General features: G+C 48.0%; 1 protein-coding gene across 1 annotated transcript in view; it reads right to left on the reverse strand.

The window, feature by feature from the left end:
- Positions 1-18321, reverse strand: part of EEIG1 (estrogen-induced osteoclastogenesis regulator 1) — a 41662-nt gene extending 23341 nt beyond the window's left edge. The window contains exon 1 of the mRNA XM_074293747.1: positions 17120-18321. Coding sequence (XP_074149848.1) covers positions 17120-17265 — 146 coding nt within the window. The 5' untranslated portion in view covers positions 17266-18321. The remainder of the gene's footprint in view (positions 1-17119) is intronic.
- Between the last annotated feature and the right edge of the window lie 1276 nt (positions 18322-19597).

A 19597-nucleotide genomic window follows, 5' to 3' on the forward strand; every position in this document is an offset into this window, starting at 1 on the left:
TTTGCAAGTGTCAATGTTGAAAAATTATCCATGCATATGTTTTGTATGTAAAAAGCTATAATTTAAAAAAAGAAAGAAAGAAAGCCATCCATACCTAGAATGGAAAGCAACACGTTCCTACAATGTAGCTGCCATGTTAGACACTCTGTTAAGTGCAAGTGGGGTCTATAGTGGGTAACTATCTTTAGGAGAAACAGAAGTAGGCAATATTAGCTCCTATACTTTCCTCCCAGCAACGCAGATTGGCTTGACATCCTTGGATGGTGGTATACATAAATGTCATTCACATGAGGACCAATGATTCATTCTTCCTAACTCTATAGATGGCAAAATAAGATTTTATGGGTCCAAGAGAAATGAATATCTTTGTAAAAATCTAGGCTTCACTTATCCTGATCAGGTCTGGATATTCAGGGCTCAGACCCATTTAAATTCCACAGAAAGCTACAAATTCCAACAACTTGGAAAAGAGCATTAATTTAGTCATAAAAATGGGAGTATTTCTCCTTTGAGAGTCTAGCATTTGTGTAAATATTTGTAGTCTGCATAAAAAAAGCCACTCTGCAATATAGTTAAATTTACTTAACAAAGAATCTTTCAGTCTGAGTCCAAATCCAGAATGTCTTATGATGACTTCTAAACACACCAGATCCTGGAATGGAAATATGAATTTAGGGAATCCAATCTTAGAGCAAGGAGGTAGAGTCATCACAGATGGAAGACCAAGGTCAAATTGTTATGACTTTGGACTTCAATGGGAAGTGTTAAATACAGTATCAGGGATAAGGAGGGAGAAAAATCTACATTCCCTCCTATTTCTAGCTCATTCCTAGCTAGATCAACTGTCAAGTGGACTTTAGAGAGGCACCAAATCCAGAGGGAACTGTCTTGGACAGAGGGACCAACGAGGAAAATAAACATTTCAAGTCAAAATCAAGAGATTCTGCCCTTCTGGAGACCACATAAATGTAAGAAAATGAGTATCTGGCCTGCTATTACTAAGGAGGAGCAGAGGTATTAACTCTGGCTCCTTAGAATATTACCTTTTTGGACCTGACTGCCTGGTGCTCCCTGAAGGCCCCTTTTCTAATGCCAGAATAACTGTGGACAAGCACTGACTGCTTTCCATGTACAGTGGGACAGTGGAGTCCAGGCTCAGCTTTATTAGTTTCTGCAAACCTCATCCTTCCAGGCTTGGTCTTCCTCATAGGACCAAGGCTATGTGTCATTGAAAGGAATGGCGCTGGACTTCAGAACTATAGTCACTGCATGTCCAACCATGACTTTGATGGAATAGCATGTCTTTTTTCCACTTGGAAGAGAAGAGGGGGGCCAGCAGTGCAGAATGACGCATACATTTTCAATCCCTGACAATGTGCTGATTTGTTTGTTTCTGAGTGGACCGATTTGTTGCAAAGAAGGGTTCTATAACAGAGGCAAATCACTGGGAAATAATAAAAGATTATCAATAAAATATTTTACAAGATTAAAAAAAAAAACTGCCTGAAAAGTTTCTAAGACCTTACAATATGACCTTATGGAATCAAGCAACAAGCTTTTTGAAGCACCTACTGTGTGTCAGACTAGACTGCTACTTGCAAGGAGCTAGCTGCTGAGTTTATACTTCCACTGTCCCCAGGCCAATTCTGGGCTCCATCACTGCCACTAAGGTAAGGAGAGAGACTTTGTCTGGTATTGCTGAAACAGGTACAGCGATTAACGCAGAAAGCCGAAACCTGAAAGTCCTCCAGATCATATTTGGACATAGTTAGAAATGTGTTTCCAAGGCCAGAGGTTAGACATACAGGTATAGGGAACACAGTAGTGTTCATGTCCCACCCCTCACTGTCAGAAGCTTTAGGAGCCCTTAGCTTGAAGGGGAAGCAAGGAGCTCAACCCACAGGCCCAGGCAGGCTTCTTCCTGAGTCACTCCCAGGTGCTGCCCCAGTCAGAGGCAGGCACAGCACCTGGAAGGAGTACCAGCCAAATACCAGGCCACCCATGGAGGAAAAGGGGAGGGGGAGGGTAAAGAAGAAAAAAAGGCAAGATCCTGAAGCACTTACAATAGCTAGGCTTGGCAGTCCAAGAAGAAACTGGAGAAAAGACATTTTTAGGTCCTTAATTTATTCCTCTCTCTCCTTTACCAGAGCAGGAACAGAAAGGAGAGACTCAGGTCCTTGTCTCAAGAAAAATACCTTTCTTTCTCTACAAAGACATCTGGGAAAAGATTCTACAACTTGCCTTCAAGTCAGATAATCTCTTAGAAATGCAGTTGCTCCCCAAATCTAAAGCTGATTCCTCCCCACACAATCTAATCCTGGTTTCACTAGCCCTCTTCCTGAGATCTCCCTTTGGAGACCAGGTGGCCATCATCATATTGATGAGTGTTTTTCCCCCATAGAAATGGAAAAATACATTTTGAGTCTCCTTCCAAACATGCACTCCACAGAAAGGCTAACTTACTGAGATCCCTATCATCTAGCCTCAGGTCCTAGCCAAAAGGTCTCTGAGCCACTGATATAACCCTTCCAGGTGCTGATCAAAGATTCATATGATTTCCCTATTTCTTCTTGCAACTCCCTCATTTTCCAGGCACAAAGGAGACAGGAAGAGGCAGTGGTCTGCAGTGGAGAGCCTGCCCTCAGGCTCAGGAAAACTTCAGTTCAAGTCTTGCTTTTGAAACCCCCTGGCTTCACACCCTAAGTCAGGTAACCCTCATATGCGGGCTTGCATTGGTCACTGGAATACGGAAACACTTCGTATCAGTGAAAAACAAAGGTCTGGATCCTAATGCTATGAAGACAAGATCAGTCAGCTGAGCGTCACACCACAGAAGGCCCTGTTCCACTGCTGACTTACTATGATCTTGGACAAATCCCTTTCATTCTCAGATCCTCAGTGTTCCCTCCATTAGAGTGCAAAATTGTAAAAAATGAATATTAAAATTTTAAAGATATTTAATGAAATAAAAAAAAAAAACATTAAAGACAGGCAGAAAGAGAGAGGAGACAGAGAAAAAGAGACAGAGAGAGAGAGAGAGAGAAAGAGACAGAGAATGATAACCTTCCTTGACTTTCCCATAACCTGCAAACATGTGGGACTCTTTGGGAAACAGCTGGTAAGATTTCTAAGCACCCAAGAGGTGTTAGGCCTCCTTAGGGTAAAATCCCCCAAAGCAATAGCTTTTTCTCTCTAGCTTTCTAAGACAAGCCCAGCCCTAAGAGAAGACAGATGAGGGAGGGCTCAGAGGAGAGATAAGAAATCTGAGGAACAAGGCAAACAAGCAACCAGCAGCAGAGAGCTAGCCCGTGCAGAGGGCCAGCTCCTCCTGGCTCAGAGTGGTTTGTACAAAGGGTTTTCCTCACAACCATCCAGTCAGTCAACTAGCACCTATTAAGCACCTACTCTTGCGCAGGGCACTGTACAACCCTGCAAAGTTGGAAGCACAAAGGGAGGTAAGTATTCCTATCCCCGTTTTAAGTAACCCGGCAGCAGCAGAGCAGGCCCGAGTCTTTCTGCTTCTGGGACCGACTATCACATTCTACTCTAGGCCTCACAAGCACTAGAAGTTACATTCAGGACTAACCAAGGACAGATGGGATTCAGGGTAGACTGCAGAGAGATTCTGTAGGTGGACCTGTAGGTCAGATCCTGAGATGGGATCTTAAACAACTGTTTAAAAAAACAACTGTCAAGTACCATCTTGCCGGAGAACACGTAGGTGAACTCATAACCTGGTTAAGGGTTTATGATGTTTTAAGGACTTTATCAAAAGGATTTGAGGTTTAACAGCCTCTGTTTTTAAGCATTTTTTAAAATGATACAAGACAAGGGTTGATAGAAATGTATCTATACAAACAGATTTTTCTCCAGCACCTCCAGAAAGAACTTTCTTTTCAACATAGCTCTGGAGCCAGAGAAACCAGATTCAAATCCTACCAGATATACTTTGTGACCACATCTATAAAAGGTAGGGGCGGGATTAGACGGCCTCTGAAGCCCCTTGTGGCTGTCAATCTCAAATCCTTTCTTGCCATGGCTTCTGTTTGACCCGGATCTCCCATTCAAACATCAACTTGGGGTCAAATGATAAGAGAAAGGACCCCAAGGCTATCCAATACACTGTTTACATTTTAGAGATGAGTACCCTAAGGCCCAGAGGAGTGACAAGCAGAGTCAGGATCTGAACCTAAGTCCTCAGCCAGCCACACTATGTGCTCACTTCAGAGTAATGGGGATATCACCCAAAGGGTTCCAGGACATCCCACCCTGACTGATTTGCAAAAGTAATTGCATTAGAGGTCTAAGATCCCTTGGCCAATAAACACTGACTTCTCAAGGAGTTTTTAAAAGCTCCTAGACTTGCACAGTACCTGCATTTCCTGTTGTTCACAAAGAGGGTGGAAGAGGAAGTAGCAGCTAAGTCAGATTTGTTTTTCATGCAGTAAAGCACAGACATCCCGGAACATCCTCTCCTGCAACAGGAGGTGATAAGGCCCTGAAGACCAGAGATGTGCAGATCTCAGATCCCCAATGAAGACAAACCCCAGTTCTTCTAATAGAACCAATCCCCTGCCTCTATCCCACCTCCCACTTACAAGAGAACCCCAGCTCAAAGTCATTCTCTCACCCAAAGGATGCTTGGAAAGTGATCAAACTCCTGCCTTAGAAGAACAGAGTACATAGTCTTATATAGCAGGCAGCTGGGCAGCACAGTGGATGGAGTGGCAGGCCACACTTAACTGCAGGACACTGGGCAAGTCACCTAACTGTTTGCCTCAGTTTTCTCACTTGTAAAATGAGCTGGAGGAAAAAAAATAGCAAACCATTCCAGTATCTTTGCCAAAAAAAATCCAACAAAACCCTAAATGAGGTCTGACACAACTTAAATGACTGAACGATAATAAGTGCTTTCCTATGTATAAAAGCAGTGAAAAATTGGTGAAAGTAATGCTTGAACAGACTGTGTGTGTGTGTGTGTGTGTGTGTGTGTGTGTGTGTGTGTGTGAGAGAGAGAGAGAGAGAGAGAGAGAGAGAGAGAGAGAGAGAGAGAGAGAGAGAATACTGTTATGAAATAAACAGAACTTAGAGAAAATTTTACACAAGACCCACAATCAGGGAAAGGAAAACAATGAGGTGAACAACACTCCAGAATTCAGAACCAATCAATCAAAAAAGCATTCATTCGGGGCTCATTATGTGCCAGGATCTGGAGTTACAAGGACAAAACACTCTCTAGTCTCAAGGAGCCACGGAGAACAACTGAGAGCAAACCTTTGGCCTCTCAGCAGAAAGGGACAGACAAGTGCAGAATGAGGCATCCATTTTCAAACATGGTCAATAGAGGAATCTGTTTTACTTGACAGTATATATTTGTTAGAGGAGAGGCTTCAAAGTGGCTTGGGGGAAGAGAGATGGAGCGATAATATTTTTTAAAAACATCACCAACAAAACTTTTCTAAAAGATGCTCCCAAGTGGCCTCCCATCCCCCTCCTTATTTATATGACCTTGGCCACGCCAGACCTCCTAAGACCTTCACAATCTGCATTATCTGGCTCCCTGGGTTGTAGGGTGAGGCTCCAGAGAGAAAATCCTTGTACTGCTTGTAGCCATACAGCATTTCACTCTTGAAAGTCAAAACCTATCAGTGTTGTAAATCAAAACCCATGCATACCTTTTTCAACCTGGACTTCCATATACTCCAGAATAAACCTTCACAGGGACCCACTCAATGTCCTAAGCACCTTCCTGTGACCTTCCTCTTAACACTATATAGGAATTATGTAAGACACAGGCTGTCCCACCATTAGCTCTCCTCCTCTCTGATGATCTCTCTTAACGTTGAGATCTCCCCATGCAAGCCTGCATCAGTCATGAGCCACAGCCCATCTATACCTACCATAATAAGCCTTTCCCCTGCCCTGATCCACAATTCTTTTGTCAGATAACAGTGTTCTATAATTCACAGCCATGTAGCACACCAAGATAAATGGTGACATTAGAAACTATGGAGAAGGTAAGTTTGCTGAAAGTGACAGGGAGTTTCCCAAAACGATCCAACTCACCCTCTTCCTCCTCTCCAAGTAAAGATGGCTCTGTTCACTGGTCGACCCACAGTATATGCCCAGATATACATGATACCAAACACAATGGAGAGAAGAGACCAATGGGCCATCTGTCCATTCTAATTCCTATCAATCAGTGTCTTGACAATAAAACTGCTACAGAAACATAAGACACACGGGTTTAGCTCCATTCTCACTTAACTGCCCAGACCCATTTCCTCTCCCTTGTGACAAAGTCCTCGCACAGATGCTCAGGATGAAGAGGTCTAGAATTGGGATATCTAAATGAAATTAGGGTTTAATTGAGATCTAGTGGCTGGTTCGGGGCACAGGGAGTTAGAGGTCCCCTGCAACCGCTTTGGATTCAGCACAAGAATAAAGAGTTAAATGAGGTCTAGTAGTGGTGCAAGAGTGCTCTGTAAAGTAATTTACAGACCCGAAAATCTAGATTGATACAAGAGGTTTATTTTGGGGTTTGGAAGTGAAGTTAAAGTCTAGTTAGTAAAAGGTGTGTAGGTAAAGAGAAGCGGGCACCGGAACCAGTGTTCCAGTGGGCAGAGACCCTTGGCATGCCAGGCGTCAGGCTGCCATGTTAGGAACCTCTGCAAAGAGAGGACTCCAGCTTGGCTCTTTTATAAAAAGATTTAGCTAAAGGGGCTGTGGGTGGAGTCCCAGATCTGGGTGGGAGTTGTGAGAGCTAGGATCTCCTATTAGAATTCAATTTTTGACAGGATTTGTGAATCAAAGGTCCTAGTTTTCTGATTGATAACATCAATCAGAAATAGCATCAGCTAGGAAGGGCTGGGAATCAGAAAAGAATAACTCAATCTGAAAGGATTAGTTTCTTAAAGGGAGAACAATCCATATCAAGGGCAATCTCTTGGGTGTCAAAGCAGGCAGTTTCCTAACTGACAAATAGAAAGGGAAACTGCCCACAGGGTTACAAGCCTCCTTCAAAGTCCATCTTGGGGATTATTGATTATCCAGTGCTCCCTGGAGGCAATCTGATTCAGGAAGGCCTGGAAGAGGGAGAGGAGTAGGCAAGTTTGGCATAGGTGAAGCCCAGGAAGAACAATCCACATCTCATCTCCTCCGGGCTCCATGCAGCCAGCAGGGAGAGGCAGTCACAGCTCTTGGCTGCAGAACACAAACTTGCCTGTGTCAGGGGCTCAGAGACGGAGCTGGGATGGGAGTGGGAGCCCAGCTGCCTGGGACAAGGGGAAGAGCTGTTCCTGACACTGACTGATAATGGTGGGAGGCGGGTAATACCCTGCAACAGATGTGGGAAGTAGAGCTGGGGACCAAGAAGAACAGCAAAAGGGAAGGAAGAAGACCAGATCACAACACCTGCTTCATTACCAAGAAATCACAAGCAGCGGCTGTTCCACCATGTCTCTGGGGGCCAATATCTCCCTTTTTCCTGGAGTAAGTTAGGACTAACTTCAGGAAATAGGGTCCTAAGAGCACCAATACTCTTTTTTTTTTTTTTTTCCCCCTGAGGCTGGGGTTAAGTGACTTGCCCAGGGTCACACAGCTAGGAAGTGTTAAGTGTCTGAGACCAGATTTGAACTCGGGTCTTCCTGAATTCAGGGCTGGTGCTCTATCCACTGCGCCATCTAGCTGTCCGTTCGTCCGTGTCTGTCTGTCTGTCTCTCTCTCGCTTTTTTTTTTTTTTTTTGAGGGTGGTGTGTGTGATTTTATAAAACATTCATTTTTTAAAATTCCAAAATCTCTCCCTCCCAATTGTCCCCTCCTACCCTTTGATTAGATAAGCAACATGATGTCAGTTCTACATGGCCCACTAATACTACAGAGTTTTTTTTGGGGGGGAAAGGGACAACATTCCATTAGTAAGCAATTAAGTGCCTGCTATGTAAGAATACAAAGACAGAAAGGAGACCATCCCCTCTCTCAAGCGACATATCCTATCCAGAAAGATAGCATTTATGCATCTAGGTACATATATAAAATAGTAAAAGGAGATTCCAGAAAAAGCACTAGTAGCTGGCTAGAGGCAGCCCTTGAGCTGTGTTGTGATATAAATTAGGATTCCAACATGCAGAGGTGAGGAGAGAATATCCAGGGCATGGGGGAGGGAGGTCATCTAAGGAAAGATAGGAGAAGGAAGAGTGTGTTTGTCTGTGTGTGTGTGTATGTGTAGAACAGCAAAGCCATTTGGGGATGGTCAAGAATGCAAGATGGGAAGAAATATTACAAGCCTGAAAAAGTAGGCCTGAGCCAGACTCTGAAGGCCTTTCGTTTTCACTGGACCCTAGCGGTCCCAGAGAGATAGGAGTTTATTAAGCAGGGGTTAACAGAGGCAGTGCTATGCCTTAGGCAGCTGGGTGGAAGATGGATTGGAGACAGGAGAGGTGGGAGACAAGGAGATCCTTGAGCAGACTACTGCAAGAGCCCAGAAATCTCATTCTATAATTTTCTTTAACGTCTATACACATAGAGATGATTAACTCTAAATCCTTATAACATGAGGGGATAATCGAGGCTGATAACCATGTAAGTGGAGAGGAGAAGGTGGATATAGAAGATGTTGTTTGGCTCATCAGCTAACTGACTGCTGAGGGAAAAGTCAGAACGGCTCTGAGGAGATGAACATGGTGATGGGAAGGATGCCCTGGGCAGAAACAGGCAGTCCAGAAGAGGAGGGAGCTTCTGAGGAGGAGCTCACAAGCCTTGTCTCGGACCTGTGGAACTAGAGATGCCTAAGGGGCATCCAATGAGAAGCCTTTGCTAGGCTGTTACTAATGTGAGCCTGGAACTCAGGAGAGAGTGGGGCCGGCTAGATGGAGATGATAGGCAGCCTTGGCATTCTCCAGGTGCCCAGTCATTTGCATAGAGTGAACTCATGGGAGCTGATGAGGTCACAAGAGAAAGAGGAGACCCAGGTCAGAGTGCACATTAGGGTCCACCCACGTCAGGGAGCAGCATAAGGGACAACAAAGGCTATAGAGAAGTGGTCAAGCGAGTAGGAGAGTCAAGGGGAGCAGGATCATAAAAACTCAGAAAGAGAATCCAAGAAAAGGAGGTGAGCAAGTGCTAAATGCTGAGGAAGAGGTCAAGACGGAGGTCAAGATGGATGAGGACTGGAAAAAAAATCAGAGTTGGCATTATTCCAGGGCAGCTAGGTGGTGCAGTGGATAGAACACCTGCCCTGAAGTTAAAAGGGCCTGAGTTCAAATCTGACCTCAGACAAGCCTTGACACTTACTGTTTGATCCTGTACAAGTCACTTAACCCTGCTTGCCTCAGTTTCCTCATCTGTAAAATGAGCTACAGAAGGAAATGGCAAATTATTCTAATATCTCTGCCAAGAAAATGCAGATGAGGTCAGGAAAAGTTGGACCCAACAAGTCCAGCACCCCCTCATCTTCAAGATGAAGGGACTTGGAGGTTAAAAAGTCTTGTTTCAAGTCACATGGGTGCTTGGTGGCAGAAATGGGATCTGACCCTGAGCAGCAGCTATTACTGACCCCAAATCCAGCACTTTACCCACTCCACCATTTTGAGAAGTGTGAAGAGAAGAAATAAAGATAAGGAGACACAGCTTTTTCTAGGGGATTGGCTATGAAATGAAGAGACAGAAGAGAATAGGAGCTTAAAGTGACAGTATGGTCAAGGGGAAGAGAAATTTTTGTTTTTTTGCTTTTTTAAGGCTGAGGAGAACTGGGTATTTTATGCCCAGCAAGTCACGAAGGAGGAAGTATTTAAAACAAATTTCAATGAGCCACTGACCTGGTTTTTACAAGATGCCACATATAAAACAAAAACACATATGTGGAAACCCAACCCAGGACTGTAAATACAGGACAATGGGACAATGGTGGGACTGGGAGACAGGCAAGCCTGAAATATCAGGGTGAGCCCCTCTAATCTAGTTCTCACATTTGGAGTGATTCAATCTTTCTATAGCAGTTAAAAAAAAAAAATGTTTCCACATTGGCCAACTAGAGCCTCAACCCCCTTTCCACCTCCCTTTGGAATCTCAGCTAAGAATCTCCTTTTTTCTCTCTTTTCTGTCTCCATCTCATTATTTTACCTCTCTAAGAGGGTTGGGGAAGCCCATTTGCTGAGGTAACAACCAAAGGAAGCAAGAGTATAAAGCACGTTCCAACAGACAGCATGAAAATGCCTCTTCTCTCTGCTCCGTCCCCCGCCCTGGCACCCCCTAGTCTATAGTGGAGAACTCCAGTTCTCACCCTCTTGGAGCTGAGCACCACGATCACAACACAAAGGACCCTCTGTCTGGCTCACTCAACATGGGGCAGGCCTTTTTTTCTAGCCTTTCACAAGCTAGAGTGTAAGAGAGTTCTCTGTGCTACCCACTCCCTGGAGGTCCCAGGCTGAGAGGTGGATGGGTCCCTCTTACTCTGACCCAGATGAAGCTCAGGTCCCAGAAATTAAACCTGTCCCCAGCAAGAGATCGTTTCTCCTCTTTGCCCCAGTACTCAGACAGTCCAGGGGAGAAAATGCCCTTTCCTTCTCCCAGAACTTTTTTTTTTTTTTTAAATCACAAGACGGAGAGTCAGCAACTTAGTCAGTTGCAGCCTGAAAGAACTAGACGAAGCCAACAGGAGAGTCAGACTGTCTCAGAGGGTCTTAGCTGCTGCCAGCCGTGACCAACTTTTGCCCACAGTCAGTGACTCAGACCCACGGCAATACTCTAAACCCACGTAGGGCCACCTTCTATTATACCCAACTCCTTTGCTGCCTCCCCCTTTGCCTGCAGTCATTTATTAAACAATGTGCCAGGCACTGTGCTGAATGCTTGGGGATAAAAAGGGAAAATCAGTCCATGTCCTTAGGGAGCTTCCATTCTACTGAGGGAGATGACGGATAATTAAAAGTGCACAGGACACATTCAGAACTGACCGAAAGTAGCAGCAGGCACAAACCAGGACAAACCCTTCCCTCTAGAAAGGGCATCCATCCCTCCAGAAGGCTTCCAGCCTCACCCTGAGCCCCCGGACAGTCTAATCTGACTGTCCTGTGGTTCCCCACTGTATGAGAACATTATTGTCTTCATGTCAATGATCAGGCATCTGGAGAAGATCTAAATTAGACTCAGAACACAAAGTTTTGCTGCCATTCTCCACAAGAAAGAAGTTCAGAGGAGGAGGTAGGGAGGCAAAAATAGCACCTTAAAAGGACTAATCTGTTGTACACAGACCCCAGTGTCCTTCATCTACTTGTCTATTCACTATATAGTTGCAGGGAGTTGTTAACAAAGGACTGAACTGGACGCACCAAGGAAAGCTGTCAAACCAGTCCTAGCTATGGCCAGAAGGAAGAAAGCCTCACATGAAGGCGGATCTGTTTAACTCTGGTATTATTTCCCTTAAGGAGAACAAATTTAAATTCTCTGTCTCCTAGAGTTCTCAAGATAGATCATAGTGGAATCATCCTGTAGAGTTTCTTCTCTCTAAAATTCATTATCTAACCAGTAACCAGGCTTTGTCAAACCTATCTAGAAGACTGGGTCGGGAGTTAGGAAGAGCTGAAAGTAAATCTAGCCTCAGGGCCTAGCTGGGTGACCTTAGGCAAGTCAATTCACCTCTAATCTATCTCAGTTTCCTCAATTGTAAAATAAGGATAATAGCACCTAACTCACCGGGGTGTCCGGAAGATCAAATGAGAATCTCCTATTGATCTCAAATTCCATGCTCTCCAGTATCCAAAATCCATCCTCCATAGAGCTGTATAAATGATCACATTATATAATACAAAGCCCTGACAATGTCATTTCTGCTCAAAAATCCTCAATGGGATTGCCTCTGGGATAAAAAGAATCCTTCCCCTGGCATTTAAAACTTTCCACAGTCTGATTGCCATCTACCTGCTCTAAACTTGTCTCAATCACTCTCCTTCATACACTCTTTATTCTAGTCTAGCTGATCAGCTGTTTCCCATCCATGACATCCCACCTCTCACTTTCATACCTTTGTACCAGTGGTCCAAGGTCTCCTTTGTCTGGTATGTACTCTATTCCCTTTTGCTGAATTCTTAGCTTTCTTCAAAGCAAAAAGCCTATGTTCTTCTACTCAGATCTTTCCAGATCATACCAGTTTTTAGAACTATGTATTTATTTAGTAGGTAAAACTTTACAATTTAGTTGAATGATAGAGGGCTTTATCACAATAGACCAGCTAGAGAAAGCACATAGTTCCTTTTCCCTATGATTCCACTGGCAGGAGGTGGAGATGCTCTAAAGGCCCAGAGCTCAGGAACCTAACCAAACAGTAATCCCTCCCAGAAAACCAGAGAGGAATAACCTAAAGGGATGAGGACTTGCCTGAAGGTACTATACCTCAATTAGGATTTATACTAAGAAAACCTACATAAAAGCTTTGCCAACCTAAATCATTAGGTAGGCATAAGGATAGGGACTGGGCCTGTGATTTCACTGACTTGGGAAGCTCTTATTACAAGGAGGCTCCCCTGCCAATGCAGCTTAGCCCCTTCTCTACATTTTTTAATCTTAGAAGAGCTGCCTACAACCTTGACAAGTTAAAATGACTTACAGAGAGGCACCCAGCCAGTAAATATCATGAGTAGGTCTCCTCACAAAACCCCTCCGGCTCTGAGGTCAACTCTCTACTATGCTACACTGTCACTTATTATCTGCTCACATTGACAAATCCCTGGTGAGATGAAATATCCTAATTACTACAAAAAGGTCTCAGTCCTGTGTTCCAAGAGTACTGTGGGGTGAGAGGCATTTGGCACCTCTGGGTTGGGTTATTTTAAGGCCAGGTCAATGGTCTGAGCTGAGGGGAGTCAGGGATGCTGCTGGCTCCGGGTAGGGTGGGGTGTGCATGTGTCAGACAAACATTAAGTTCAGTGACCTAAGCAGACACTGAACTAGATCAAAATGATGGGCACTATTTTCGGACTGGACAGCTAGGGAGCACAGTGGATTGAGAACTGGGCCTGGAGTCAGGAAAACTGGAGTTCAAATCCAGACTCACACTTACTAGTCATCTTAAGTTACTGAACCCTATTCCCTCAGTTTCCTCATTTGTAAAAGGAATCGAGAAAGGAAATGGCAAACCACTCCAATATCTTTGCCAAGAAAACTCCAGAAAGGGTCATGAAGAGTCAGACAAGACTGAAGACAACAACACAAAAAATTATCATCAGGTTCCGGAAATGAGCCAGAAAGAACCCAGGCAACCTGTTCCCAGAGATGCAGAAAATGATCATTAGAAACCTGCTCAGGAGTCAAAACTGGAGGGGAAAAAAAAAAAAAAAAAATCAAGAATGACCTGTCCCTTTAAACTATCAGCATATTTCAGAACCAGATCTCCACACCTTACCACTCACCTGGCATCCAAGGTTTGTCTCTCACCTGGGTGAGGTACCTCAGCTACAGGAAATGCTTCAAGCCAGCAGGGTCTGCTCTCCAGCCTGGCTGAGAGAGCAAGAACCTAGTCCAGGACATGTGGGATAGATGGTCTATGCATTAAAGAGCTTTTAAAGGTTTGGATGGCTTTCCTCTGAGGCCCAGGAACTTGGTTTTTGCTAAGTCAGCTGGGGAAGCTGCTGACTGACCCACTCTTTTCAAAATGCTCCAAAGCCCTAGAAACTTGATGGTTAAGCAGCCAGCAGCCAATCATTTCTTCAAAGCCCTCAGCTCCTTGAGGACAGGGACGCTCTTTGGTGTTTGCCTTGCTTGTCTAGAATTTAGCCCAGTGCCTTAGCTAAATGAATGACTGCTGGCTGAGGGTAACCTTCCCAACTTAATTTAGAGCCCTAGACCCTTGGGAGGGGCAGGGCAAGATACATCTTTGGTTCAGAGATTTGGAGCTGAGAGGGGCCTTAGAGACTGTCTAATCTATCTCCTCCCTTCACAGATGAGGAAGTGGAGACCAGGTCACACAAGTGACAAAGTCAGGATTCAAAGCCAGATCTGAGTCCAACTCTAGAGTTCTATTTGGTCCCACAGCTGCCTCTCATCCTAAGGGAAGGTCTCTTATAACCCTCCAAACTCCTTCCCTCTCCTAATCTTGGTTATTTATTCTAAACTCTGGACTAGTTCTGACCAAACCCAAACATGGGATTCCATGCACATCTCAAAGCCCCTGCAGAGTAGAGAAGGAAGGCAGTCTTGTTTTCATGTCCCTCTGACATCTCTACCTTTCCTCCCAAGACCAACAGGCTTACATTACAACAAACAAGTCAGCCTCCATCCCATGAGAACAACACCACCTGTTCTACCTGTTCAAATTGGATCAGGCAAGAAAGCTGTTCAGCCAGGGACTTGCTGTGGGGCTGAGTGGACTAAAATCGAGGGAAGGAGCCAGGCCTTGCAGAGGTGTGGCTCTGAATCTGCCTCCTAAGAACAAATGGGGCCGGTTGCAACATCACCTATCACACTGAATGACTTGGAGTGTTCAGGGGTATTAGTAGGCTGCCTAAGGAGGAGAGGTGGCTTAATCATTCCCTTTTTTAAATAACTCACTTATCACTTGCTGCTCCTCACTCCCAACTGGTCCAAGAGCAGGCCTTTTCAGATTATCCCTCACCCTCGGGAACAATCGAGGGGAGGGGCCACCACAATCCGTCTCTCCCATGGATAAGGCCCAGGACTCTGGCATTAGCAAGACCCTAGACTGCCTCCTAACAAGTCCCAGCTCTGCTCTGGGCCCAGGCAAGCCTGCTTCAGCCAAGCAAGGAAACTCTGAAGCAGCTCCCCAGGCTTTCTTCAACCTTCTGTTCCCCTCAAGGTGACCAAAAAAAAAAAAAAGAAAAGAAAAGATGCATCAGAGATCACACAAAAGATTCTGATACAGAGCTGTTAAAATTCAGCCAATTTCTGGGAAGGCCCAGAGCCTTGCCAGGAGAAGAAAGGTTAGGGAAAGGTGAAATCCAGGTAACTCTAGCCAAGACCAGTAACTTTCCAGATGCAGATTGGAGGTTTACACCCGTCTAGAAAAGCCAGACAGGTAAGAGGGCTGAAGCAATCTTTAGCAGCCAGCCAGCTACCCCCTGTTCCAGAGGCTTCTTTATGACTGGCCTGGACAACTGAAAAACTACTGCCCTGGACCTGGTTTAAATTATAGCAAGTCTTCTTCTAGGGCCCAGCTGCCATCAGCACCCCATGGCCTGCTGAGCCACTGCCTGAAGCTGGGCCAACCAGACCCCAGGACTGGCAAGCAAAGCAAGTGATTGCTGTCTGCCTTGCAACCTGCCTGGAAGGAGGAGGAGAGGGGATGGGAAGACACAGCTTAGCTAGCCAGGCCTAGGTGGTCCTCACATGGCTTCTAAGACTCTAAACTCCCCTTGCAGCCCCCCACCCTGGCAGCACAGGCAAATAGCAATTATTCCTCAGATAAGCCGCTTCTACAAATCTTCAAATCTTCAGGGAAGGAGAGTGGAAGGAAAAGTTGTTATGATGTGACTCTTCCCAGAGCAATTTCTATTTGAGCAATAGCTCTGTTAGAAGGATGGGAGGAGGGGAGGAGGGAGAGAGATAGAGAGAAAAAAAAAGGGAAAGATACACAGAGACAGAAAGAGAGGAGAAAGAGAGAGAGAGAGAGAGAGAGAGAGAGAGAGAGAGAGAGAGAGAGAGAGAGAGAGAGAGACAGAGACAGAGACAGACAGAGACAGAGAGAGGCGGAGAGAGACAGAGACAGACAGAGACAGAGACAGAGAAAAAACTCATACATTCCTCTCCGGATTTGCAAATCTACTCCACCTAGTAACTCAGAAACAAGGCCCCTTACCACTCTCCCCTAACAGTAAAGGGCTGCTCTGAGATTTGCCCGAAAGCAGAGGGGCCCCCAGGGATCTAAGGGGGATAAATTGTCCTCTGAGAAAACTGAGCAACAGGTTTCAAGGCCACCCTGTCCGTCCAGTTCTTCCCACAAGGCTTTAAGTAGGCAAGCAAAGATCAGGAATTCAGGGGATTATCTGGGGCAGGTTCCACAGTTACAGAGAACAGCAGGAAGAAGATGTCAAAAACACTTGGGGGGCAGGGCCATCCTGTTGGGGCCCAGCACCAATTAACAACGCGCAGCAAGGTGCAGCATTGAGACTGCCCATCTATTTTCAAAAGGCCTCAGCACCATTTGCGTGGTGTTCCCAGCCGGCGGTTAGTCAGCTGGATCAGTACAGGTGGGGAGCATAACTCACCAAGCTAATCCGAGACTCCCAGAACCCTGCCAACAAGCAGTCCTTTTTTACAAGGCCATTTGCAATGCAAAGCAACTCCTGCAGCCCTAAGAGCACAGCAATGCCAGCGAGGAGGGGCACAGCAGTGGTCTGGGCACCTTACCCTCTCTGGGGCAGGGGAGCACCGAGCAAAATTATTTCAGTCAGCAAATCAATTAACATTCAGTAAGCCCCTACTACGTTCTAACTTCAAACCAGCTACGGGGAACTTGTACCTGCTTCTGAAAATAGCAGTCTGGACATTCAGAAAGGGGAAGATGAGATGAATGAGGGCAAGATGGAGGAGCTGGGGCCTTCCCTCCTCTTCTGAACCAGCTGAACCATTTATGTCTACTAGAAAAGTGCTTTTAGATGTCTCAAGGGAAGAAAAAAAGTAGAAATAAATAACTGGCACTACTACTGCCAATCGATGAGTGCTAGACACTGGCTCCTGTTAGAGGCTGCTTCAGAAGGCCCTGGAATGGACGGAAATCATCTAGAAGCGTGGCGTGACCCCGGAGCTTGAGACGGCTTCTGACCCTTACCCTGAGTGACAGCCTCACAACCCTCATCTGCAATGACAGAATTCTTGCAACCACCCATCTTCGGAGGGCTGCCTGAGCAAAGATTCTTAAGGCACCGAGGAAACTTTCCCATTAAGCACCTCGAAGGCATTTTAAAATCTGCCCCTGGCTGCAAGGGGAGTAGTACAAAATCATTGTGGAAGTCCCTGACCCACTTACCCGAAGCTCGCCCGCGCGCGCTGGGGCTTTCCAGCTGTGCCCTCTCCATCTGCCTGACAGACGGAGCTGCGGGGCCCCAGACTGTGCCCCCGCCCCGCACGAGCACGTGCAGCCCGGACCCCGGTTAAAGAGCACGGTTCCTACCTGGACGAGAGGCTGGCGAAGTCCCCGCCGTCCAGCAGCCGGATTTTGCAGAACAGCACGCCATTCACGAAGGGGACCGCCGTGAGCTCCTCCAGAGTAAAAGTGGTTTGAAATTTAAATTTCTTCTTCTTCATCAAGAAAGCCATGGGCAAGTTCCCTGAGACTGAAGCCCGCACCGCGGGTCCAAAGCAAACAACTACCACAGTCTCCTTCCCACCCTCTCTTCTCAACCGGGAGGGCGGCGAACCACAGGCCCCGGGGCCGTCCAACTCTCAGAGAAGCGGGTGCCGGCGGAGGGGGGCGGGGAGTCTCAGTCGGAATAAGCACAAAGTCTCAAGTTCAGACGCCTGGGTCTCCTCACGCGGGGGAAGCTGGCCCGGGATGGAAGCTCACTGCCCCCAAAGGCTTCGCAGGAGCAGCAGCGGCAGCGAGGGAACAGTCCGAGCATCTCCAAGGGGAGAAGAAACAAAACTCCAGAAGGCTTCCCAGGTCACAGGCTCCGCGGTGCTCCCCCGAGGGGCGCCCCCCCGGCCAAGCGCGGCCAGCTCCGCTGAGGGGCGTCCCGCGCGCTCAGCTCGTCTATCAGGAGAGGCTTCAGGAGGGCTTCTGGGTCCCAGCGAGGGAGGAATCGGAGACTCGGGGTCCGGTCCGCTGGGAGCCTCCTCCCGCCCCCGCCCCCAAACCTGTTAGGATGGAAGGAGCGAGGCCCGGCTCGCTCCGGCGCGCGGCGACGGCACCTCCAGCACTCACTCGTCCTCCAGGAATTTCAAAACCGCCCGGGGAGCGAGCCCCGGCTGCGGGGGAGTCCTGGGGGGGGAACGGAGGCACCGAGGTTCCAGTCCGCCTCCCGGGGGGCGGAGGCTTCGTCTGCTCGCACAGCTGGGTCCAGCCTCAGCACAGTCCCCTTCTCAGACCCGGACCTCTGGAGCCGAGCGACGCGGAAGAGCTCAAGGGCTTCCCGCACCCTCCAGCCCGCGCAGCAGCCCACCCCTCGTGCCCCCGGGCCTTGGCCGGGACCCTCTGCGGGCTCGCTCCCCAGCAACTCTCGGCGCTGGCCCAGCCGCTGAGCGCCGCGCAGCAGCGCCCCCACGCAGCAGTCCCACGCAGCCGGGCCCCGCCGCCCGCTCCGCTCCCTACGCAGCGCCGGCACCCGCGGGAGAAGCGAAGAGGCGGACGGCTCCCCACCAGAAAGCCGTCCCCGCAGCCGCCCGCGTAGCAGAGGGAAAGTGGAGGAGGGAGGGGAGGGCGGGGACCAGGTCCGATATCAGCCCCACGATTGGTCCGGTCAGAGGGGGAGGGAGCGGAGGAGAAGCGCTGCGAGGATTGGGGAGATGGAACCGGGGGGGCGGGCCCGGGTGAGGAATAGGTTGATTGGATTTGAGTGATTGTTTGGAGGAGGAGATTGAGCCCGCCTTCTTCCCTTGAGCTCAGGGGGAGGGAAAGGGAGTCGGGCTTCGGAGGGAGAGGAGGGATGTGGGAGGTCGGTGGGGGGAGGTGGGCACGCGGGGCAGCGGGAGACGGGACAATGGGGGAGAAAGTGAAGTGGCGGCTGGAAAAAAAGGCCCACACTTTGGGGTGCACTCAGTGCGTGCAGTGCTTAATAAATGCCTACTAATAAGAGCTCGGGAAGCCAAAATCAGTAACAAGGCACAAAGCCCTCACTCAGTGTCCTCACACCGTCCGGGGATACGGGAACAACCTCGCCAGCCTCTGCGGCCCCCTTCCCCCGGCTCTTGGAGAACTTTGGTGATTCATCAGGACTTCTTGGGGAGGGTCTTCTAGCGCCGCGGGGAATGCTCCGGGAAGTTCAGGAGTTTGGCCCGCATGCCGTGCTCCCCAGCGCCGGGTTACAGACGCTCTGCCTTCTTCAGGCCCTGCGCCCTTTCCCCGCTGTAGATGCAGCTAATTCGGTACAGTTGTTTCCACAAGACGCGGGCCCCGTGGGCAGAACCGTTCCTCAGACGCGATGTCTGTGCCCTCATCACTTGCGAGACCCGAATCGCCGGTGGACATCCCTCTCCCACAACCACCCTCACAGTCACAGCTCTCCCCCTCCCTCCGCCGCCCCCCTTGCAGGTCCAGCTCTGCCTGGCTGAAGGGAAAGGACCTGCAGCTCTGGGTCCCGGAGTGAGATCTGCAGGGAGATAAGTGGCCAAAGCCCACCCCTGGCTCACGGCTCCACCAGCCTGGGAGCACTGGGATTGTACACGTAACCACGGTAACAGCGCAGGCTGATCTGACCGCCTGATATCCCTCTGTGGCATGTGGGCTGGGCTCTCGGATGCTTTCCCGGCCCTCCCCAGCCCCTCCCCCAGCCCCTTCCTTTGGGGGCTCCGAGCAGGGCCGGCAGGTTTCACCCGGGTGTCTGATCCTGCCCGCCTGGAGGAACGAGGGAGCAGCTTTCTGTAGCTGCTCTCTATCTGAATGTGTAACAGGACTGGTTCGGGGAGGGGTTCTGTGAATGACCCCGAGGCTTTT

Source organism: Sminthopsis crassicaudata, chromosome 2 (assembly GCF_048593235.1).
Source record: "Sminthopsis crassicaudata isolate SCR6 chromosome 2, ASM4859323v1, whole genome shotgun sequence".
NCBI lineage: Eukaryota > Metazoa > Chordata > Mammalia > Dasyuromorphia > Dasyuridae > Sminthopsis > Sminthopsis crassicaudata.